The sequence below is a fragment of the Biomphalaria glabrata genome, chromosome 9 (assembly GCF_947242115.1).
Source record: "Biomphalaria glabrata chromosome 9, xgBioGlab47.1, whole genome shotgun sequence".
Classification (NCBI taxonomy): Eukaryota; Metazoa; Mollusca; class Gastropoda; family Planorbidae; genus Biomphalaria; species Biomphalaria glabrata.
The window spans coordinates 21,639,159-21,662,271 of record NC_074719.1 but is presented as its reverse complement, the minus strand read 5'-3'; the positions used below and the strand labels follow the sequence as shown (position 1 = coordinate 21,662,271).

Sequence of the window (23,113 nt, the reverse complement as noted above, 5' to 3'; positions counted from 1 at the left end):
TTTTTCTTGGGTTTATTGTCGTTGTTGCTGTTTTAGTGAAATTTTTACACAATTGAAACTATTTAAAATACAGTCGTGTCTTCAGCTAGATGACTAAGATGATAATGATATGGACTTTGCAGTGAAAGAAAAAATACATAAAATTAGGTAAAAGAGAGAAGAGGCAGTTTTCAATACAGTTGCAAATGTGCATATTAATACGCATTAACAGACCTTAAGGTGTTCCCTAGATCAAGGTTTTTAAAGCTACATTTAATAGCATATAATGTACACTGTGGTAGACCTAAGGTTTGAGAACTCCTTCCTTTTTTTTTTCTTTTATCTAAGTTGGCACACGTTTTCATTTTTATCCTAAACTTTTCTTCTCCACATGTTAACATTCGATTCCGTTCAAATATTTGCCACCTATAGCCCGAAATGGATTTCATATCCATACAAATCGATATGGCATATTGATCTCCTACACTGAGGCGAAAAAGAAAAAAAAAGGGGGGGGGAAGGCGGGGAGGGGGGAGCTAAGGTTTCTTCATTTCTTTAATCCTCTCCGCGCCCAGGTTACAGCGCTAACAACATGACACACAAGTATATTGGTATTCCAGTTATTGGAAGAGTGTAGTGTGCTGTGGTGGACACATACTTTTCTAATCATTTATTTAGAGGCATTTCATTCCAGAGCAAATGAAAGGATACCAATGCCGGATATAACTGTGTTATATATTAAAGGGCTTCTATTTTATGTGCAGGATACAAGACTACAAACAGGTAAGTTATGTGTGGCGATAAGATTTGAATGACTGAATTATAGATTACTTTAACAGAAGTCTAGCTATGTTTATTTTTACTCTTAATATAAGTGTGTAGTAGTTTATAATCCCGGCAACTTCAAGGAGCAAGCTTGAATTCTAGGCTGTACATAAATTAAAATAACCTATCACTAGAATTAGGTCAGTGTGGACAATCAAAACATTGACATTTAATCTTTTAAATGGCCAGTGTAATCAAGTGGATTCGTTAACACCCTCGTTATATATATGTACTGAGAACAAGTGTTCTTGTTTTAGAAACTGTATGTTTATATTATGTTGACCTCTCTCTCTCTCTCTCTCTCTCTCTCTCTCTCTCTCTCTCTCTCGATAGATAGATAGATAGATAGATAGATAGATAGATAGATAGATACATACATGCATAGATAGATAGATAGATAGATAGATAGATAGATAGATAGATAGATAGATAGATAGATAGATAGATAGATAGATAGATAGATGTAAAGCTAATCAATTTCTAAGGCTGAAGGTTAACAAGGGTGTCATGTGGCCATCACGTAACATACCCAACGTATGTCAGATGACCATTAGAGTTGGCTGGACTCATGAACGTAGTAAAATATCACCGGGATTCTAGACCTTTCGTTTTGGAAGTCAAATGCTTTACCACTCAGTCTGAAGTATGAAAGATCAGGTGTTTATAGGTCTAGTTGTAAAGCTTTATTATTACTATCATTATTATTTTTATTATTATCATCATCATCATTTTTTATTATAATTATCATTATTGTTATTATTATTATTTATCTAAACCCGTGTGAAGAGAAAGAAATCAATAAATCGCTATCTACAAAATGTGGATCGCCTATTCTTTAGCCAGCCTCAATTCAAAACACAACGAGTAAAGACATTTAAAAAATTACAGAACTATAATCTCTACGGTACTATCTGTTAACTGTGGATATATCTCCGTATCATCGTGTATCAAAGATTTGAGATAATAACCCACTATTGATTGTATTGATAAAATAAAACACGTCTCATAAATTGTTTGCGCCAAGGCCCTAGGATACATGCTTGACAATGAGAGACAAGTAAAGGCAGCTCAAGAACAATATTTGAGATCAATCATACTGAGTTAGCTGCACTTTAAACTCCTTATCTCTACTGAGTTAGCTGCACTTTAAACTCCTTATCTCTACTGAGTTAGCTGCACTTTAAACTCCTTATCTCTACTGAGTTAGCTGCACTTTAAACTCCTTATCTCTACTGAGTTAGCTGCACTTTAAACTCCTTATCTCTACTGAGTTAGCTGCACTTTAAACTCCTTATCTCTACTGAGTTAGCTGCACTTTAAACTCCTTATCTCTACTGAGTTAGCTGCACTTTAAACTCCTTATCTCTACTGAGTTAGCTGCACTTTAAACTCCTTATCTCTATTCATAAGGAATCAAAGACGAAATCGAAAGCTCAAGTGCAGCGTTTCTCAACTTTCTTCAAGTCACACCCATAGACGAAAAACAAACAAAGTATACACATCGTTTAAAAAAAAGCTTATCTAAGTGAAAGAACTTCACAATTACAATTATATCTCAATAATGTAGAAATTATTCCCCTTATTCGATATCGAACAGAATAATTAATTACCATTAATTAATTGATAAATAATATTAATTGGTTAGTTTTTTTATTTATCGATCAATGTTTTGTTAGGTACAATAAATAATTGTTTCAAGTATCCACGATCTGAGAAGGGGCGTAGGAGAAATAACATGTTCAATGATCTAGGGGAAAGAAACCCTACATATTTAGACGTATCTGTGCATACTGAAGGATTTATTTCCCTTCAAATAATTAGGAGGCAGAAAGGATTAGCATACCCTTCCAGTCACTATACAAAAGATGCAGACATTTTTAAAAATATTTTCCGTTTTATATGTTACGAATGTTCCTTCAGAGTTGAAGATGATTACATCCTAACCCAAACCTCAAGCACGACGGCGGTGAACAGGGTTCAATCCCGGAACATCAAAACAACAGTCCAAAGCGCATGCCACACGACCAGGCAGAGAAACTGACGTTGATTAACGGTTGATACACATGTAATGCAACTATGTCTGTCAAGGACACTTCGTCCTTGTTACTAACTGGCCTGATCAAGCAAAACACGTCAACAATATTCTCAGTAAACGGAAGAAATTATGTCCGTGCAGACGAGAGAAAGACCGATAGAATCGCGTTGACAGAGACTATTAAAGCATCTTCTGCTAGTGGAAGTTCCGAGTCTAACTTGTTGCAGTTACCACTTCCGACACTGTAATTTAATTTTATCTTAGAAAGTAAGCTAGTTTAAAAAATACCTGAGATATGAGAAATTGAGGGCCTCGCTCACCACAAGTTGAGAACCCAGGACTATCATAAGGCTTTATTTTTATTGATCTTGTAAATAGGTTTTCTTTTATTGATTTCAGTTTTTCGTTTTCTTGCAATGTACACACTTGAAAGAAGCGGCACATAGACATAGACATACATACACGTAGTACTAGTTGTAATTTCAAGACTTAGACATACATACACGTAGTACTAGTTGTAATTTCAAGACTATCTCTATCAATAGCATTACAGAAGACAGCGTTCAAAAGAAAACAAAACTTTTTCAAAAACATAAGACCTTGAATTAGTATTGTTACAAATGAACAGTGACAAGTAGAGGTCAACGTGTGACCCCGACGAGATAACACAGCAGCGGGTGTTCCCTGGAATGTACATGTATAAACAGAGACAGGATGTGACGTGTCCTTACATGTTATTCCAAAAGGTACTAGCAATGTCCAGTGACAGATAGAGGTCACAACTTGTGACCCCGGCAAGATGACACTGCAGCCGATGTTTTCTGGAATCTACATGTATAAACAAAGACAGGATGTGACGTTTCCTCACGTGTTATTCCAGAGGATACTAGCCGTGTTTGTGCAACTTTGGACAAGCGATTAGGGACTCTATATAAGCCAGAGAGTTAATGTGAAAGTCAGTCGTATGGAGTCGTGAGTGAGCCGTTACAGTCGATACAGACGATGTAAGACGTGTGCGGCTCTGTGGAAGAGAAATGTGTACGACTCGATGCAAGTTAACTAGGGTAGAGTTAACTGGAGTGGACTACTGTCGTTAAAGTCTATACAGCGAACTACAGTGGACTTGAGCCGTTACAGTCGATACAGTCGATGTAAGACGTGTGCGGCTCTGATTCGGTAGACTTGAGTACGACTTGGTTCTGCTTTGGGAGACCTGGAGCGACACTGGGAAGTGTGTCGTTGGTCTGTTCTGCGGAATACGGCTCGATGCAAGTAGAGAAGAGATGAATAGCAACGAAGTGAAGAGATGAATTGCAACGAAGTATAGCTAACTGTAAACTGACAGATATTGTACAGTCTTCTACGCTACATGTTACAGTAACAAATTGTTAGAGTTAATAGTCAATAAAGTTATATGATGCTGAGAGTTTAGTCGTCAAGTTCTTTGCAGTGTTTTTATTTGTGTGCCTACTAATACATTTAGCCAGAAGATTCAGAAATACGTAACAGTATGATTTATTTCGAAGGTAGAATTTTATCAGTATAAAGCATTGGTTTTATTCAATAAGAACCTAGATAGCGTGTATGTCAAAAAAAAAACAAACAATTGTGATCAAATCAAATACTGCAGTGTTTGTCGAGTTATATCTTCTGGTCTTATTATGTAAAATATTGTTGTTGTTTAGTATTATCAATCCCTACTTAATGATTACTAAATATTCATATTTTATACATTTACTAAATATTCATATTTTATATGTCATACAAAAAAAAATGGACCGAAAGCCCGCGTCATTCGCGCGACGCCATATCAACTTCGCAATCCAACCATTATTAAGTGCACAATTTTACCTTTTAGTAAAGGACTAATAGTAAAATATTTCCAACTAACCTTTATCTTTCACCTTTTTTACATTTACATCAATGAAGAAAGTGTAAGCTAATAGAATTTTAAAAACTATTCTAAACTAGTCGACCGGCGGCGTAGCATACGCCGCTATTTTGCAGGGCCGGCCTTAGGCCACTGGAACCTCTGCGACCGCAGTGGGCCCCGCACTTTTATAGGACCCGCACTTTCATAGGGCCCGCGCTAATTCAATGTGTATAAATTATTAAATTAAACCATTTTATAACTTAAAACAGATTTCCCGCGCCCTCCTGTCGATTTACCAGGAGCTCCTGGAAATCTCCTGAAATTGCAAAAGATACGAAAAAGTCCTTAAAATATACGGAATATATAGACAAATATTGTCATTTTGGGGTGTTATTCAATATGGAAAACGCGCGATATACAAAAACGGCATTATGCATTAGCCGTAATTGTGTAATCTGGTGAAAGAAGCTTCTCGCGCCTCCAACTAATGAAGAATTACTTGAGGTCAAAAATTCTCAAAGATAGATTGAAACATTTGGTAATTCTTGCTATTGAGCATGATCTATGTAGGAAACAGAATTATTATGTACATATACTGTATGACTTTGCTACACGCAAGGCTCGAAAAGTAATTCTGTACGTAGTAAAGAATGAATAAAATGCATAGACGAATTTATTTTCTAATACAAACTCTTAAATTTCACTTATTATTACCCAAACTTGGCCCCGCGAAATCCGTTTCGCATAAAGCCCCACAATGATTAATACCAGGCCCTGCTATTTAGTGACGGGTAAATATACATAGTAAATTAGTTGTTCTTTTTCCATGACTTCTTGGTCACAATGTTTAAGTCCGGCGCTGCTATTTAGTGTTTGTAAAATGTTTTACATGTTTCGGATGTTCATTCAGAGTTGAAGGACGAAGGGGGATGGGAGCGGGCAGGGTTTGATAAATCCAAACGACCGTACAGCGCGCAAACCGCACGACCAGGCAGCCATCCGTAGTGAATACTACTTCTTCCCCCCCCCCCCCTTTTTCTTGTTTTTTCGTGGGAGTAACTCTCTCCGCAGAAATAAAAGAGGGATCTTTCCTTTACTTCTTCTCGTCCAAACTCTTGAGTGAAGAAGAGAATTATATATATAGATAGATACTATGTAACTCTTTCTTTCTAAAAACTATTCTAAATACTATGTAACTCTTTCTTTCTAAAAACTATTCTAGAGTAGTTTATGCTATTCGGACACATATAGGCCCAAATTTGAAAGTTTGACTTTGACAGCGCATTATTTTACAATGGTTTGACATAGAAAAGAAAATGACGTATCAAAATCTTCTTTAGTTAAAGGAGAATAAGGATGACTACTTATATTTGTTCCCCAAACCTATATTTGTTATTATATTTAAGGTCAAAGAGGCCGTGTGTTTTCATTTCATTCGGACACATTTGACCCACATTATTTGATTCCGGACATCATAATTTATTTCGGACAGTCTCTATATTTAGGCATCAATAAACTCAGATTTTAATTCTATATTAACATTAACTAAATTTTAAGATCCCCAGGCATAGCCCCTCACATGAAATCATTAAGATGTTTTCAGACTATGCATAAATACGAACACAAAAAATAAAAATATGAACACACTTATTCTACCAAAATTAGGTCACTGGAATAGTGATTTCTCCACCGACTTTTAGACTTATTTTATGTTTGTTTATTTTATGTGTGTTGAATGTTTGGGGTTTGCATGATTAGATGTGTGTTGAATGTTTGTGTTTTTTTTTTGTTTATTAATTTAATAAATTTCTAATACAGATGATCTTTTGTAGTATAGTACGCCCCTACAGGTTACGATAGCCATTCTTGCTAACTGAATCCTCTATATTATATTCTCTCTCTATAAATCTAGATCTATCTAGTAGGTCTAGATCTAAGCAGTTAACTTCATTCAATGTACCAAGCTCACTCCAAACATTTGCCCATTTATTCTCTATTAAAAAAAACAACAACAAACGAACAAATATAATATAAGATCATTTTTATTGATGTCCAAAACTGGCTGTCCGAAATAAATTTTAGTAAGAAAATCGTAATTTACTTCGGACACCGTATTAATTTTTTTTTGGTATAGAATTAGAAAACTTGGCTTATGTATCAAATAAATTAGCTCCAAAAACAGAATAAATATTGCCGATCTCATTAGTATAGACTTAGCCAATCAAAAAATATAGTCTTAACTCTAGGAAGAGGTAAAGTCATCCGGGTAACATAGGAAAAAAAACAACCTGACTAACAAATTTGAAATTCGTTTTTCTTACATAAAAAGACAGCTAAATGGAAGGAAATTGGTCAGAATCATTGGAAAATGGACAAGCACATTATACAGCGTGCTAGTTTTATAATAAATATTAAAATAATTATTTAATGACCACAAAAAACAGCGAATGTCCGAATTCATGTAGGCCTAATGTCCAAAATAAATAAACTACTATACTATGCAACTTTTTCACACAAAAAAAGTTTGACTCGAGTTGTAAAAGTCATTTCAAACATGACATTTACAAACTTTCACACTGTCATACACTTTCACAAAAATTCACATTAAAACACTTTCACACTTTTTGACACTTACTTACATTCTCTCACACTTTTTCACACTTATCTACTTTCTCACACACTTTTTCACACTTATTCATTCACATTCATTCACAGTGTCACACATTTACACTTTTCTTACAGTCACACACATGCTAACACATTCAAGCACATTCCCACTATGTGAACCCCTTTCGTTGTTTCGGCTTTGATTATTATTTTCTAAATTTCACAAACAAATTTATGATACTTTTCGTAGGCTTGACTTCATTTTTTTTTCTCCTATATTTCAGCCTGAAGACACAGTAACAATAAATTAATGCCGCCACAGGATCGAATGAGCGACAGGTAGAAAGTAGTCCAACAGTTCAAAATGAAAGGAGAAAAAAGTCACAGTGAAAATGAACAGAATGTCTATAAATCCAACAAAGAAAAGAAACATTACATCCAACCAAAGAAAGCTAGAAATGTTGACAGCAAATTAATTCACGACACAATCGCTTCCATTAGAAGAAGAGTGAAGAATTTCAAACAGTCCCATCTCGCAGACCAAAGCAGATACAACTTTGCACATTGCTTGCGCTGTCTGCAAGAATACATTCTTCCCGCATGGAGGAAAGAGCCAGAAAATGTCAAAGATTACGAGGAATTTTTAAAACTGACTTTAAGGAAAGAACCCCCAGAAGATGTGGCGCAGATGGACGAGTACATCGATGTCATCTCCTTGGGCAAGCGCGCTCGGGAGTTTCAGACGCTGCAGACAGACGTGAAGCGCCAGATCCTGAACTGCATGGAGCAGCGAGTGGTGAAGTCTTGCAGCAGCCTGAAAGAAATGGCCGGCGCCGAAGTGCAGCTGTGCGTGGAGGAATACACAGAGCACATCGCTCAGCACAAGGCTGATATTGAGACCAAGTGGGAGGAGCTGGAGAAACACGGCGAGGAGTATAAAAACTTCCTCAGCCCTTTCCTTCATTACGTGGAGCAAGGTGAAGGACATACAGACTCTATGAACAAAGTGTGCCACAATTTATTAGAAGTGTGTAAGCTGATAGAGAACTGGGTCAACGAGGACGATGGATACCCAGAAAAGTTAATGGGAGAATACGAATCCAACAAGAAAATCAAAGAGAATCTAAATGAAAATGTTCAGCAAGTAAGTCACAGTTGATCTAATGGTCACACAGTGTGTGTGTTAATATATAAATGTATTTGTATGGGTCACTCGTAACGAAAGAGAGAATTACCAGATCAGAATAAGACTGAAATAAACTGAAATAGATCTGGTTTTTATTGTCGCGTGGGTATGAAACTAAAGTTACATTTATAAGTTGTGTGCCAAGGAAATAAATCTTGTCAGAACGTTGTCTCCCACACAGCAAGATGTAGGGTCCAAAACAAAGGAAAATAACCGATACAGTCTGGGATCAGCAGCGTCGCAGGTTCTGTCAGGTCGTGATTATATCTTGTATTTTGAAAGAATGTTTAAAATTAATAAGATAAGATAGGGTGTAAGCTATGTTTCAAGCTGCCTGGCTAGCCCAGGCAACCCATTCCATGCTCTAATAGCACTAGGGAAGAAGGAGCATTTTTATACATTTGTCCTAGCATATGGTACGAGAAATGTGCCTGTAGCTTTGTGTCTTTCTGAGTATTTTATTAAATTTTGTTTTTGCACAAAGTAATTTTGTTATTTAGTTGGTAACAGTGATCTACCAATAGGATTTCCTTGACATTGTTGAGTTTTTCTCTATATTCAAATCTCTACCAATTTTTCCTATTTTTAATTATCTTTAAGTTATAGAGGCCATATATTTGCCCCACATATATCTATATTGCTTTCCTTTCTTTTCTCTTTTACTGTTATTTTACTGCATTATTGTAATTGGCTTAAATATGAAGATATTTCAATAGAATTTAAATACTAACTGTCAATAAAATAGCATAAGCAGATGTTTTATTTTTCTAAATTATCGACTTTAAAAAGTGCATTTGTATAATGTTCTATTCTAAGTCATGCTACACACCATATTTCAAATAGCCTATTCATATTGTAACAACTCTGACCTGCACCGACGCTTATGGTGCCCACCAGTGCTCTCCTGTTTAACATTGGACAGGAACACATTGTTTACATAGAGAACCTTTTATTGGCCTAAACCTAAAAGCGACATGAAGTTAGTAGTTAAGGATTCTGGAGTTCTGGAACTAAAGAAAGAAAGAGTCGGTTTTTTTTGTGCTACCTGAGAACTGGGTTATGAACTTGGAGCGACACTGTAATAAAGTGTGTCGTTGGTCTCGGTGTGTCGAGGTTTGACTGAGTTTGTCGTAAATAAACATCTATGATAATGATCTTTTATTGAAATAATCCTTTTAATGGACCTCATTCACCAATCGTAAACATACAACATTTAGCCACGTGATAATATTGATAAAACAATGGGAAAAAAACTGTCACGTGACAGCCTGTATGTATTACGTAATTTGTATAGAAGAGATAGAGAACCACGTGGCTAAATGTTGTTTGTTTACGATTGGTGAATGAGGTCCATTATTGTTATAAACCCTCGTAACTCAATAGCTGCCTTCCTTAAGTTTACTACAATATGACGTCTTATTGTAAATGTCACTTCTTTTTAATTACCCATTCTTATAATATAAATATCCGATTACTGTCCATACTTTAAATAGACCGTTCATTTAATGTTCTAAATGTCTCACTAAAGTCAATACTTTATCAACAAATACTCATAAAGCTAGTTTTCTTTTTATTTCTGCTTGCCATTAGAATTCAGATTAGGTCAAATGAAACTCTCATTCACCGTGCCGTGCAGAAAGCAATCTATCTGTCTGAGGTGGGGGTGGGATCCAAACAGAATTAATATCGTTACATCTGTTATTTCAAAGGGCTCTGAACCTAAAACACAGAACACCCCGGGGTTGAGCGTATCATTTTCCCACTCTATACAACATCTGCTGTGCGGATGAACACTATTGGGAAAACGGCTCCTTGAGAAACGGTTTGTGGACTCTGCAGGCTGTTTAGGCTATCATCCCTGATCCTCCTATAAACTCTGTTCCGATTCGGACACCAACGGGGTTTTGTCTCTCTTCCCTATTGACCTATTTGTTTCCTCTAACGAAAGTTTCCTTAAGGACGCCAGCTGAGGTAGAGAGGCGTTGTCAGAGCGTTTTCTTAGTTACTGCTATTACTAATTGTTGCCTAGGTAGTCTACATAGATTGGGTAAGTACATCTCAGAGTGGGTAACAAACTTCTAGTTTTATCAAGTATGCTTTGTTCCTAGAACCGAGTATGTTCAATATTCTACTCCTGCCTATTTCACCTAGATCTTCATTGTTGTCTGTTTCCCATGTCTAGCTGGAGAGGAAGAAATACGAGAACTTGGAGCAACTGGAGAAACTTCAGAAGAGAGAGACGCGAGCCTATCACAACTACACTGTCTCCAGGAAGTACAAACACATCTTACAGTCAAGACAAGAGCAACTGGAGAAAAGGCGGGAAAGACTCAACACCAAATTGGAACAGAAAAGGTAAGCCCGTTTTCTCTGGAAGAGATAGACAATAGACAAGTTGTGCTATTAAAGCTACATTTGTAATAAGGGAGATAAAAAAACAACACGTTGCAGGTACTGTACGGAGGAAAACGTCGTGACGTTGAAAATGCTCCTACTTTAATTAATGTGAATATTGTATTTGGAGGCGCGGTGGCCGAGTGTTGAAGCGCTTGGCTTTGGAACCGGAATGTCCCGGGATTGAATCCTCGCGAAGACAGCTATTTTTAATTTCGGGATCTTTAGAGACTCCACCCAGCTCTAATGGGTACCAGACATTAGTTGGGGAAAAGTAAAGATGGTTGGTCATTGTGCTGGCCATATGACTCCCTCGTTTACCGTGGCCACAAAAATAGATGACCATAACATTATCAGCTTTATAGACCACATAGTCTGAAAGAGTTACTTTACTTACTTTCTGTATTATTACTTCTGGGTAATTTGTACACAAGAAATGTGCTCGCTATGTAGTTATATATTTAAAAAAAATACATTTCTGTAATCAAATGAACGTAAATCTATTGTGTATTGTGTTGAATGAAATATTGAGATACACCAAGCATTTATGAGAACAAATCTGGTCAAAACTCAAGTGTTAGAAACCCAAACAGAACAATTTGGAGTTAATTACGACAACAAAAAAAAAACGACAGATAGATCTATAACAATCTTTATGAAAGCAATAATGTTTTGTTTAGAGAATATCTTGGTCAACAAAGTTGTAGCTTAGAACTTGAAGGGTTACAAATAAATAGGGTGGGTACGTTCTTTATTATGAGCTTGTGGTATCACAGTATTAAGTGTAGATTACATTTTTCATCCTATCACACTTCAATGCAATCTAAGTAAATTCATGAAAGTACAAGTTATGAAAGTAAAAGCTTAACAAGTAAAAGTCAAGAAAGTAAAAGCCATGATAATATCAGACGTGGAACTAAAAGGCGGAACCCCAAATGTGATATATATGTAAATTTATTGTAAATAAATAAACAAAACAATTGTTTCATACATTTGAACAAGGTTAAAGAAACCATAATTCTGTTATGTTACTACTACCATGGGCGTAGCCAGGGGGGTGTCCTTGGGGTTCAAACCCCCCCCCCCCCGAAATGAAATCCCCCCCCCGAACGGAATTAAGTGACTGATTTTTGCTTTCATTTTGTTTATTTTATGTGAGATTTTAATACTAAATCATCACTTACCACAGCACAGCCGAGGCAGTTTTGAGTTAAAAACCCTCTACCAGGGGGTTTTGAGTTTAAATCCCCCTACCAGGGGGTTTTGAGATTTAAAAAAACCCTATCAGGGGGTTTTGTGATACAAATCCCTCTACCAGGGGGCTTTGAGTTTAAAACCCCCTACAGGGGGTTTTGAATTTTAAACCCCCTACCAGAGGTTTTTGAGTTAAATCCCCCTCTTCTATAAAACAAAACAAAAAAAAATGCAAACAACAATCCCCAAATTCCAACAGCACAGTTGAGGGAGATTTTGATTTTAAAACCCCCTCCAAAATTTACGATAAACCCCATCTTCAATATAAAAAAAGCAAATTACACACTCAAAATTCTATGAGCGTAGCCAAAGGGGTTTTGAGTTTACCCCCCCCCCCTCCAGTTGGGGTTTGAAGCTAAAAAGTACCTCTTCAATATAAAAAAAAAGCAAATTACACACTATAAAATCTATGAGCGTAGCCAAAGGGGTTTTGAGTTTAAATCCCCCTCCTCCAGATGGCTTTTTCTTTAAAGTTTAAAACCCCTCCAGATGGTTTTGAGTTTAAAATTCCCTTACAGAGCGTTTAGAGTTGAAAACCTCTCTCTTCAATATTATTTTAAAGCAAACTACAGTCACAAAATTCTAAGATCGTAGCTAAATGGGGTTTTGAATTAAAAACAAAACAAAAAAAACTCCAGAGATTTCTTAGTTCAAAACCCCTCAACAGATGATTTGACGAAAAAACTTTCCTTTTCGATATAAAATCTAAAGTGAAATACAGGCATGTAATTCCAAGAGCGTAGTCAAGAAAGGTTACAAATTTCTACCAGTGGCTTGGGCTCCATTAATAAAGTGTGAATAGTCTTCTGCCGAAATTGAAAATCATTAAATGTGTCTCAACAAAGATGGTTAAGACAGATTTTAGGAGTCAGTCATAGAGATCGGGTCTAAATCAAAGAAATCATATGCCGAACTGGGAGTCGAATCCTTAGTAAGGTTGTGACAGAGCGTCGCATGAGGTTTTGCGGGACATGTTCTCACACAAAATGAATAACGCAAAATAAGAGTTGCGGAAACAGCTTGCCGGAAAATGTGCCGAACGGCGCGAGAGGGTCTAAGTAAGAATAGCACATTAGGTTTTTTGAAATAAAAATTTTTAATAGCAAGATAATGCACTGTAGATACCTCAGAATATGCATTTTGTCGGCTTTCAATACCAGAAATAGTGCTCGGCGGCGGGGCTTCGCCCCGCGCTGGGGGAGCACTACGAACCCCCCCAGACCCCCTTGTTAGCAAGGGCGGGGAGTCTACAATAAACAATAAACGTCTTCCGAAAGGGTCAGAATGTAATAAAGATTAATTATGTACACACACACACATATATATATATATATATATAATTTTTTTCGCCTGGGGAGGGGGGGGGGGTCGGGGGGGATTCCAAAACCCTCCCCGAAAACAATCCTGGCTACGCCCAAGACTACTACTATTGCTAGCTTTTTTTGTTCAGGCAAAGGATTAACCCCATTATTTATTATAAAATCGTCTACTCAGTCCTCTCTGTAATGTTCATTTCGGTACTTACGTGTACATAGGAGGGATAGTTCAAACCCCAATTCACCCCTGTTCTTCTGTTCCATTTCCAAAAAGTCTAAATCACTCGATTTATGAAAAGTATAAAGCATCCTAAGAAATTCTGGGTCACTATGAGTGTTGTTTTTTTATGTCTTCTCTTAAGTGATCTAATTAAAGTAATTCAGTGATCTAATTAAAGTAATTCAGTGATCTAATTAAAGTAATTCAGTGATCTAATTAAAGTAATTCAGTGATCTAATTAAAGTAATCCAGTGATCTAATTAAAGTAATTCAGTGATCTAATTAAAGTAATTCAGTGATCTAATTAAAGTAATTCAGTGATCTAATTAAAGTAATTCAGTGATCTAATTAAAGTAATCCAGTGATCTAATTAAAGTAATTCAGTGATCTAATTAAAGTAATTCAGTGATCTAATTAAAGTAATTCAGTGATCTAATTAAAGTAATTCAGTGATCTAATTAAAGTAATTCAGTGATCTAATTAAAGTAATTCAGTGATCTAATTAAAGTAATTCAGTGATCTAATTAAAGTAATTCAGTGATCTAATTAAAGTAATCCAGTGATCTAATTAAAGTAATCCAGTGATCTAATTAAAGTAATTCAGTGATCTAATTGAAGTAATTCAGTGATCTAATTAAAGTAATTCAGTGATCTAATTGAAGTAATTCAGTGATCTAATTAAAGTAATTCAGTGATCTAATTAAAGTAATTCAGTGATCTAATTAAAGTAATCCAGTGATCTAATTAAAGTAATTCAGTGATCTAATTAAAGTAATCCAGTGATCTAATTAAAGTAATTCAGTGATCTAATTAAAGTAATTCAGTGATCTAATTAAAGTAATTCAGTGATCTAATTAAAGTAATTCAGTGATCTAATTAAAGTAATTCAGTGATCTAATTAAAGTAATTCAGTGATCTAATTAAAGTAATTCAGTGATCTAATTAAAGTAATTCAGTGATCTAATTAAAGTAATCCAGTGATCTAATTAAAGTAATCCAGTGATCTAATTAAAGTAATTGAGTGATCTAATTGAAGTAATTCAGTGATCTAATTGAAGTAATTCAGTGATCTAATTAAAGTAATTCAGTGATCTAATTAAAGTAATCCAGTGATCTAATTAAAGTAATTCAGTGATCTAATTAAAGTAATCCAGTGATCTAATTAAAGTAATTCAGTGATCTAATTAAAGTAATTCAGTGATCTAATTAAAGTAATTCAGTGATCTAATTAAAGTAATTCAGTGATCTAATTAAAGTAATTCAGTGATCTAATTAAAGTAATTCAGTGATCTAATTAAAGTAATTCAGTGATCTAATTAAAGTAATCCAGCGATCTAATTAAAGTAATTCAGTGATCTAATTAAAGTAATTCAGTGATCTAATTAAAGTAATTCAGTGATCTAATTAAAGTAATTCAGTGATCTAATTAAAGTAATCCAGTGATCTAATTAAAGTAATTCAGTGATCTAATTAAAGTAATTCAGTGATCTAATTAAAGTAATTCAGTGATCTAATTAAAGTAATTCAGTGATCTAATTAAAGTAATTCAGTGATCTAATTAAAGTAATTCAGTGATCTAATTAAAGTAATCCAGTGATCTAATTAAAGTAATCCAGTGATCTAATTAAAGTAATCCAGTGATCTAATTAAAGTAATTCAGTGATCTAATTGAAGTAATTCAGTGATCTAATTAAAGTAATTCAGTGATCTAATTGAAGTAATTCAGTGATCTAATTAAAGTAATTCAGTGATCTAATTAAAGTAATTCAGTGATCTAATTAAAGTAATCCAGTGATCTAATTAAAGTAATTCAGTGATCTAATTAAAGTAATCCAGTGATCTAATTAAATTAATTCAGTGATCTAATTAAAGTAATTCAGTGATCTAATTAAAGTAATTCAGTGATCTAATTAAAGTAATTCAGTGATCTAATTAAAGTAATTCAGTGATCTAATTAAAGTAATTAACGTAGTATTAACGATGTAAATCTGTAGGTAAAAAAAAAAGACTTTAAGATTGATTAAAAGCGATTCGATAAATAAACATGCACACAATAGAGGAAAAAACTGAACTACGGGGAAGGAATGCTAAATCACTGCTATATATTGAAGAACTGTAAGGTTTAACGCCCCTGCATACTACTAGGCCCATGCATTGTCAACGCATATGAATGTTTGTATAAAATGTTGAATGTTCTACTTTTTGGTCATTAAGACAGCGTTAATAAACACATTCCATACAAAGTTTTCTTTATGATTGAATAATCAACATACATTCTTATATATAATCTGTACATTAACCTACAGACTTAGATATAAAGTTTACATTAGCATTTAATTATTTTATTATTTCATTATTTATTTTGCAATTCTTATTGCTCAATTCTCTACACAAGGCATAGCTCCCTTTAGCTCAGCACGTTTTAGAATATATCCCATATGAAAACAAAATAAATTAATTATAACTAATTAATAACATAATTGGTAAATTTTTCGATTGATTCATGTATTGTTGGAGGCAATGAATAATTGTGCCAACTTTCAACTTGATCTATGAATGGGGAGTGGGAGAAATAACTTGCACACAAAATGTGTTACAGACAGAGTGACTTGCTATCAGCTTTGTAAAGAAGGGGGAAGATACCAATAACGGGGCATGATCAAAATCTATATTTTTCTATATTTATGTATCACTGTATGTCCGATGAGATATTCATTTGCTCTTTGTACTGTGTGCTCGTTCATCCAGGTCAGAGCAAGTTTCCGATGGCCCGGAAGATGGACACAGTGAGACGAAAAAGGCGGCTGACTTCTCGCGGCTGGAGACAGACCTCCAGGAGGTGGAGAAACAGATCAAGAAACTTCAGAGAAACTTTAAGCCAGTCAATGACAGGACCTACGAGCATAAGGTGAATCATGACGGTGGCCGATACGAACAATCAACATAATAATAGTAATAATAAAGAATTGATTCTAGATCTATTCATGCAGTACCCAACTAACGGAGGGGGGCGGGGGGGGATATACGTCCAATTACTTTCTGTCACACTTGTCACAACAACAAAAACAAAACGGTAGTCCACTGATAGCGAGCTACATCTGATTCGTTTTGCACTGTGGGCAGACTTTGGAGGGTCGGATAGCATTCGTCTAGGGCCGTAGGTTGGACATCACAACTTTCATGTTAAAAAATAACAAAAAACTATAATCGAAGCTAATAATTTTAAAATAAAATTCCGACTAATATATGGATGGAAGTTCCACTCATACATATGCCAAAAAAATATTCACATATAAGTAAATCAAATTAGATTTGGTCTCAATGATTTGAATACCTTAATGCACGGTGTGGCGCAGAGCGTTGTGATGTGCTTATTTTCGAAGACATTCTGATGATCTGTGTCAGCAGGCCCGGCCTTAGGCATAGGCAAACTAGACAGCCGCCTAGGGCCTCCGATTGGTGGGAGCCTCACACAGAACTCAAACGTTTTTGTTTAAAGATAAGAAATAGAGAAACGCAATCCCAATGTTGTAGGTTTTAAATATATTGCGTAATGTTATTTTTTCACTGTTTATTTTTCTATTTCATTTGGGACCACCAAATTCACTGCGCTTAGGGCCTCCAATTATCTAAGGCCGGCCTTAGTGCCAGGGTATGGATAAGAACTTTTAAGAACTGTCGACAATATAATATAATAAGGACACCTCTGTAACGAAACGTCATATTGCAGTGTTTCTTAAACTGTGTGGCGCGATGTCCTGATATAGGGCGGCGCGACAACCTGATAATGTTATTTTTAAAAGGAAATTTTTTTAAATTGTAGTTATAAATCCATGTTTGCTTAGCCAAGTAGACTGACATTATTTCCAACGTTTAATCTCCAAAGTGGTATTTTTCCAAATGTATATCGTCTCTGAGTCAGGCGTCTGCAAAAATATTGATTCTCACCTTTTTGAACAAAACACTATAAAACACTGACGAGTCTTTTTGACTTTCTGATGTCAGAATGGTCGACGTTCTCCTAATTCTATTACTATCTTCAGAATGGTCGACGTTCTCCTAATTCTATTACTATCTTCAGAATGGTCGACGTTCTCCTAATTCTATTACTATCTTCAGAATGGTCGACGTTCTCCTAATTCTATTACTATCTTCAGAATGGAATGTATCTAGTTTACAAACAAATTATCTACTTAACAATTTTCAAAAAAAAAAAAAAAAGATGAACTAACTTTATTGAACGTTCATTCCGCACATTTGGATTCCACACATATAGTAAATATCTATGGCAAATCTGTAGAAAGATTAACTAGAAAATGTGTTATAATTGTGTGTCTGTAGTTTCACTTTTTTGTTCTCATCACCTTCGTGAAAAATGTGTGAAACACTTAAATTATGAAAAGAACACGGCAATAAGAAGATTACCACTTATAACAAGATTACAACTTATAACAAGATTACGTCTTTAAATAAGATTATGACTTATAACAAGATTACGACTTATAATATGATTACGACTTTTAATAAGATTACAACTTATAACAAGATTACGACTTATAATATGATTAGGATTTTAATGAGGATACCACAATACGGAGTGCGAATATGATTGACTTATTTGGGGAGATTTCAAAAACTCATTTTCTTATGAATTAAATCTACCTTCTCATTGCAACATTTCCCTTGAAAATGAAAAAAGTAGGCCTATATATTTATCGATAATGTAACAAACATTTATGTTTCTATTAATTGTTAACTATTTCATTATTCGATTGTGTATCATGTTTAATTGTGCATCATATTTCATTGAGCATCATATTTCATTGTGCATCATATTTCACTGTGCATCATATTTCATTGTGCATCATATTTCACTGTGCATCATATTTCATTGTGCATCATATTTCACTGTGTATCATATTTCATTGTGCATCATATTTCATTGTGCATCATATTTCACTGTGTATCATATTTCATTGTGCATCATATTTCATTGTGCATCATATTTCACTGTGCATCATGTGACAATCATGTCTGAGTGTGTATCATGTTTGACGATGATGATGATTGTGTATCAGGTTGATGCAGTTACCTTCCGACATCAAAAAGAAGAAATAATCAAAGAAAATTCCAAGCTGGAGGAAGAGATTCGAAGCGTCCATGAAAGGATAGCAAATGTTGACAGACAGAACAATATCCTGATGAAGATTAGAGATATGAAGCTGTCCGAGGAAGCCTACAGAAGATTCATGCGGGACAAGCAGAAACAGGAGGCTTCGCAATCAGGTTTGTTAATACTTTAATACTTCTTTGTTATTGTCTTAAGAGTTGATTCTAAGACTATTGGAACTCCCGGCCTATAGAAGCTTGCCTACATCTGTCTGTCTGGACAAACTTCTGTCTGGGAAATATCCAAGCAGTTGTAAATTTTTACATGGCTAGACACTCCTGTGAGAAGCGAGGCCACACCGGGAAAACTCCCAATATTCCTTCTTTGTACCATATCAGCCTAAAAAAACGGAGCTTTGATGAACGTTTGTAGTGAGTAGTGACATGTTTGTTCAGACTTTCAGTGCAATAGATTCAATCTTTAGGCACCCTAAAGGGGGGTTCTGTTTTGCTTCCCTATTGACCTAACCATCTCTTCTAACGGCCGTTTCCACCCGAGCGCCACGTTGAAGCAATGCCTGGGGTTTGTTAATACTAGAAACATTCTTGTTGCAAAGTTAAGCAGTGGGCAGAGGTCTGACACGTGACCTACCCACTGTCACGTTGGAGAGGCTCAAATCCTCGCTTTTAAAAAGTCATGGGGAAAACTAGGCGGTTGCTAGTAGCATGTGCGTTTCAACACATGACAAAAGCAAGGGGCTTCTCCGAGTTGTATGGGCTTCTCCGAGTTGTATGGGCTTCTCCGAGTTGTATGGGCTTCTCCGAGTTGTAGGTGCTTCTAAGAGTTGTTGGGGCTTATACGAGTTGTAGGTGCTTCTAAGAGTTGTAGAGGCTTATACGAGTTGTAGAGTTTCTAAGGGTTGTAGAGGCTTATACGAGTTGTAGAGGCTTATACGACTTGTAGAGCTTCTAAGAGCTGTTGGGGCTTCTAAGACTTGTAGGGGCTTCTAAGAGTTGTAGAGGCTTATACGAATTGTAGAGCTTCTAAGAGCTGTTGGGGCTTCTAAGACTTGTAGGGGCTTCTAAGAGTTGTAGAGGCTTATACGAGTTGTAAAGCTTCCAAGACTTGTAGGGGCTTCTAAGACTTGTAGGGGCTTCTAAGACTTGTAGGGGCTTCTAAGACTTACAGAGGCTTCTAAGACCTGTAGGGGCTTCTAAGACTTGTAGGGGCTTCTAAGACTTGTAGGGACTTATACGAGTTGTCTATTCCGTATTCGCTAAGTCGCCAACAGACTTTAAAACAAATGTGACATCTATCTCTTCCTTCCGTGATTTACAGTTTATACCTGGACTTCGCCAATGGTTGTGGTGGCCGAGTGGTAACGTTCTTGGCTTCCGGACCAAGGGTCTCTAGTTCGAATGCCGGTGAAGACTGGGACTTTGAACTCTTTAATTTTTAGAACTCTCCATAATTCACCCAATTATAATGTCTACCTGGCATGCGTTGGAGAAGTATAGACGGTTGGTCGCTGAAACACACGAGCTTTACGTCATTTGACCTTGAACTTTGCAAAATAGGAACCAATGTGAAAATGGTTCATTGAAAAAAAAATTCACGTGTTCGAATTTCTAATCAATATTTCCATATTTTTTGTTTTATTCTTTACTGGAAGTTGATTATTACGATACAAAAAAAATGCAATGTCACTAAATACCATCTGGTATCAAAAGCAGTAATGGTGTTATTTAGTCCAAGATGAGACTACGTTGAACGCCTATTTGTCTTTCTTCCATAATAATTTCATTATAATTAACATGTATCTAAATAAAAAAATAACATCTACTACTCTTTGGTCCAATGCAGTCCAATGTTGTTCATTTTCCTACATCTAAACTTTAATCTAAATATGATATTGTGATCTTAATTATTTTAAAAATACTTTGTTCTTTAATTGAGTTATTATTGACTTAGGCATTGCATTTGTTTTTGTGTAGGAGGAAGTCACCGTATCACAGAAGCCTGCCAGTACGCGGCCAGTATAGGGAAGCACTGGAGAGAACTTTATACCAAGCTGCCTTTTGTCCCAGTTCGTGACGCAGACAAGCGGAATCACGACATCTCAATGCTGGACTACATTGGGGCCAAGCATGACGTCACCGAGAAAGAGCTGGCCGCCAAAAGTTTGTCGAAGTGGTTAATGTTTCACCGGAAGGCCACGGTGAACGAGTTGGTGTCGGCCCTGAAAGAGACCAAGTTCCTCCGCCTGGCCAGCGATATAGAGGGGAAATTTCTGTCGTAGATCTACTGGCTAGACTAGTAGACAGGCACGTTTAGTCTAGACTTAACAACAAGACTGTCGAATTGAGCGATAAAGCATTCATTCTTTATCGGTGCTATCAAAGCAAACCAAGTGACAATGAACATTCATGTTACCTAGCACTATCTGCAACATGCAATCATTCCGAATAAAAAAAGAAGGTTAGATCTAATAGCTACGTCTTCGGGTAAACTATAACACAATGGACAAGTCTCACTGTGTATTATTTCAGCGTGAACAGATCAAGGTAAAAAGGCAGTAGTTGGGTGTACATAATTGATTCTTGATTAATATCATACATAATTCGTTTTTTTTAAATTGTCAAGCAACAAATTATGTTGTACGTGAATGTGTTTTAAATGTAATAAGTGATTCGGGTTGCTGAGCAAAGATATTAATTCAAATACTTATCATTGCATACATTTAGACTACATAGTCGTCTTTGGTATGGTTAATAATACAAGTTGACAACTGAGCTAGTCTTTATAATGTTTCGTACACAAATGAGCTCTACACTTTATGACTGTATACATGTATCTCAGTTATTTTATTGGACTAAATACAAGAATTATTTTTGTTCTCATTATTTTTAGCTTCACTTTACAAACAAGTTTCGGTCTGTCTCATAATGTATTAGCTATTATAATATATCTATTTATTTCTATTGTTACCAGAACATGTCCTCCTTTTTGAGGTCGTGTCCTCCTTTTTGAGGTCGTGTCCTCCGTCCGACAGTAAGTTGTCTAAAAAAAAACGTCTGCCTCTTCATTTTTGCTTACTTCATACTAAACACATTATAGGGCAGTACAATTCAATTCTTCCTATCTTCTGGTTTAAACACAGAACTTCACTTATAAATAATTAAGTCGGACACACTGTTCGTAAAGGAATATTCCTGGGAAATAGGGTATTGATATAAACAATGGCTCTGTAGTTTGACCAGTACTGTCACATGAACTTATTGACAGGTCAAAAAAAGATCATTTTAAGTTGTCACGTTTTTACCATCTTTCATGAGTGTTTGCTTACATTGAAGATCAGATCAGACGTTACGGTACACTGAACAAAAGACAGAAGTAGATTCTTCATTGATTAGAGCAGAGGCAATGTTTCTCACAATAAGAAAAAAGACTTGGAGCTCGTCTGTGAAATGATAATAAAATATCATTAATTAATTTGTAAGCAGCCTACATTTTTTCATTTTTCTTTATCATGTTGTGTGTGTGTGTGTGTGTCATAGCTTGTAAAGCTGTGTCCTTTCTTTCTACCCTACTTTGGAGGTACAGATGCCTGGTATACCCTATTGCTTTCTGTTCTTTGACCTGATGAATGGGATGCTGTAGAAACAAAATAGTGTTGTATTATCTATCTCCAAACAAGAGCAATTTTATTGGGGGAGGGGGGGGGGGAGATAATCTTTATTAAGTGTCTTGAGTTCCGAGTTTTAATCTTTAGGGAACTTTTTTGCGCACTCACTATTTACACTGATACTATCTCTAATTCATTTTATTTAACTTGTCCTGTTAATGTACATAGACCATACATCTATATGATTTAATGCTTCAAAATGTTGTGTTAGAAAACAAAATATTTGTATGAATATAAATACAAGAAAAGATGTCTCCAACGAATGCCACAGCGGCAGACAGCTACAAGAGTAACAAAAAAAATGTTAAAACATGGTGGACGTCTTATTGTTGCATGGACGTTGAAAGAAGCATAGATGTCTTATTTTGGCATGGATGTCTTGTTGTTATTATTGTTATTATTGTCAGTGATTAATAATATGACTACTTATGACTCTATAATTATGTATATTATATCTATTTTATTAAGTTAGGAAAGATATTTCATATTCCAATTTTATATTTCATTGCTTCACGCTCTCTAACAAATTAGTGTTTATTTAAATATTATTTTAACTGTAATGTATTTAATTATCATAACTTTATAAACGTCTAAATTATAACACAATAAATCAATAGATCTATAGTCTT

General features: G+C 35.5%; 1 protein-coding gene across 3 annotated transcripts; it reads left to right on the top strand.

Moving 5' to 3' along the window:
* The first annotated feature begins 538 nt into the window (after window positions 1-538).
* On the top strand, window positions 539-23,108 carry LOC106073753 (trichohyalin-like). 3 transcript variants are annotated; one of them, XM_056040075.1, is made up of 6 exons: window positions 539-762; window positions 7,604-8,463; window positions 10,688-10,860; window positions 16,438-16,597; window positions 18,768-18,975; window positions 20,794-23,108. In XM_056040075.1, exons 2-6 carry the CDS (start codon window positions 7,684-7,686, stop codon window positions 21,096-21,098), a joined length of 1,626 nt encoding a protein of 541 aa, XP_055896050.1. In that variant the 5' UTR covers window positions 539-762; window positions 7,604-7,683; the 3' UTR covers window positions 21,099-23,108. The 3 variants fall into 3 exon arrangements, with proteins under 3 accessions (XP_055896050.1, XP_055896052.1, XP_055896051.1); XM_056040077.1 differs by lacking the exon at window positions 539-762 and adding an exon at window positions 952-1,066; XM_056040076.1 differs by lacking the exon at window positions 539-762 and adding an exon at window positions 3,365-4,365.
* The last annotated feature ends 5 nt before the right edge of the window (window positions 23,109-23,113 follow it).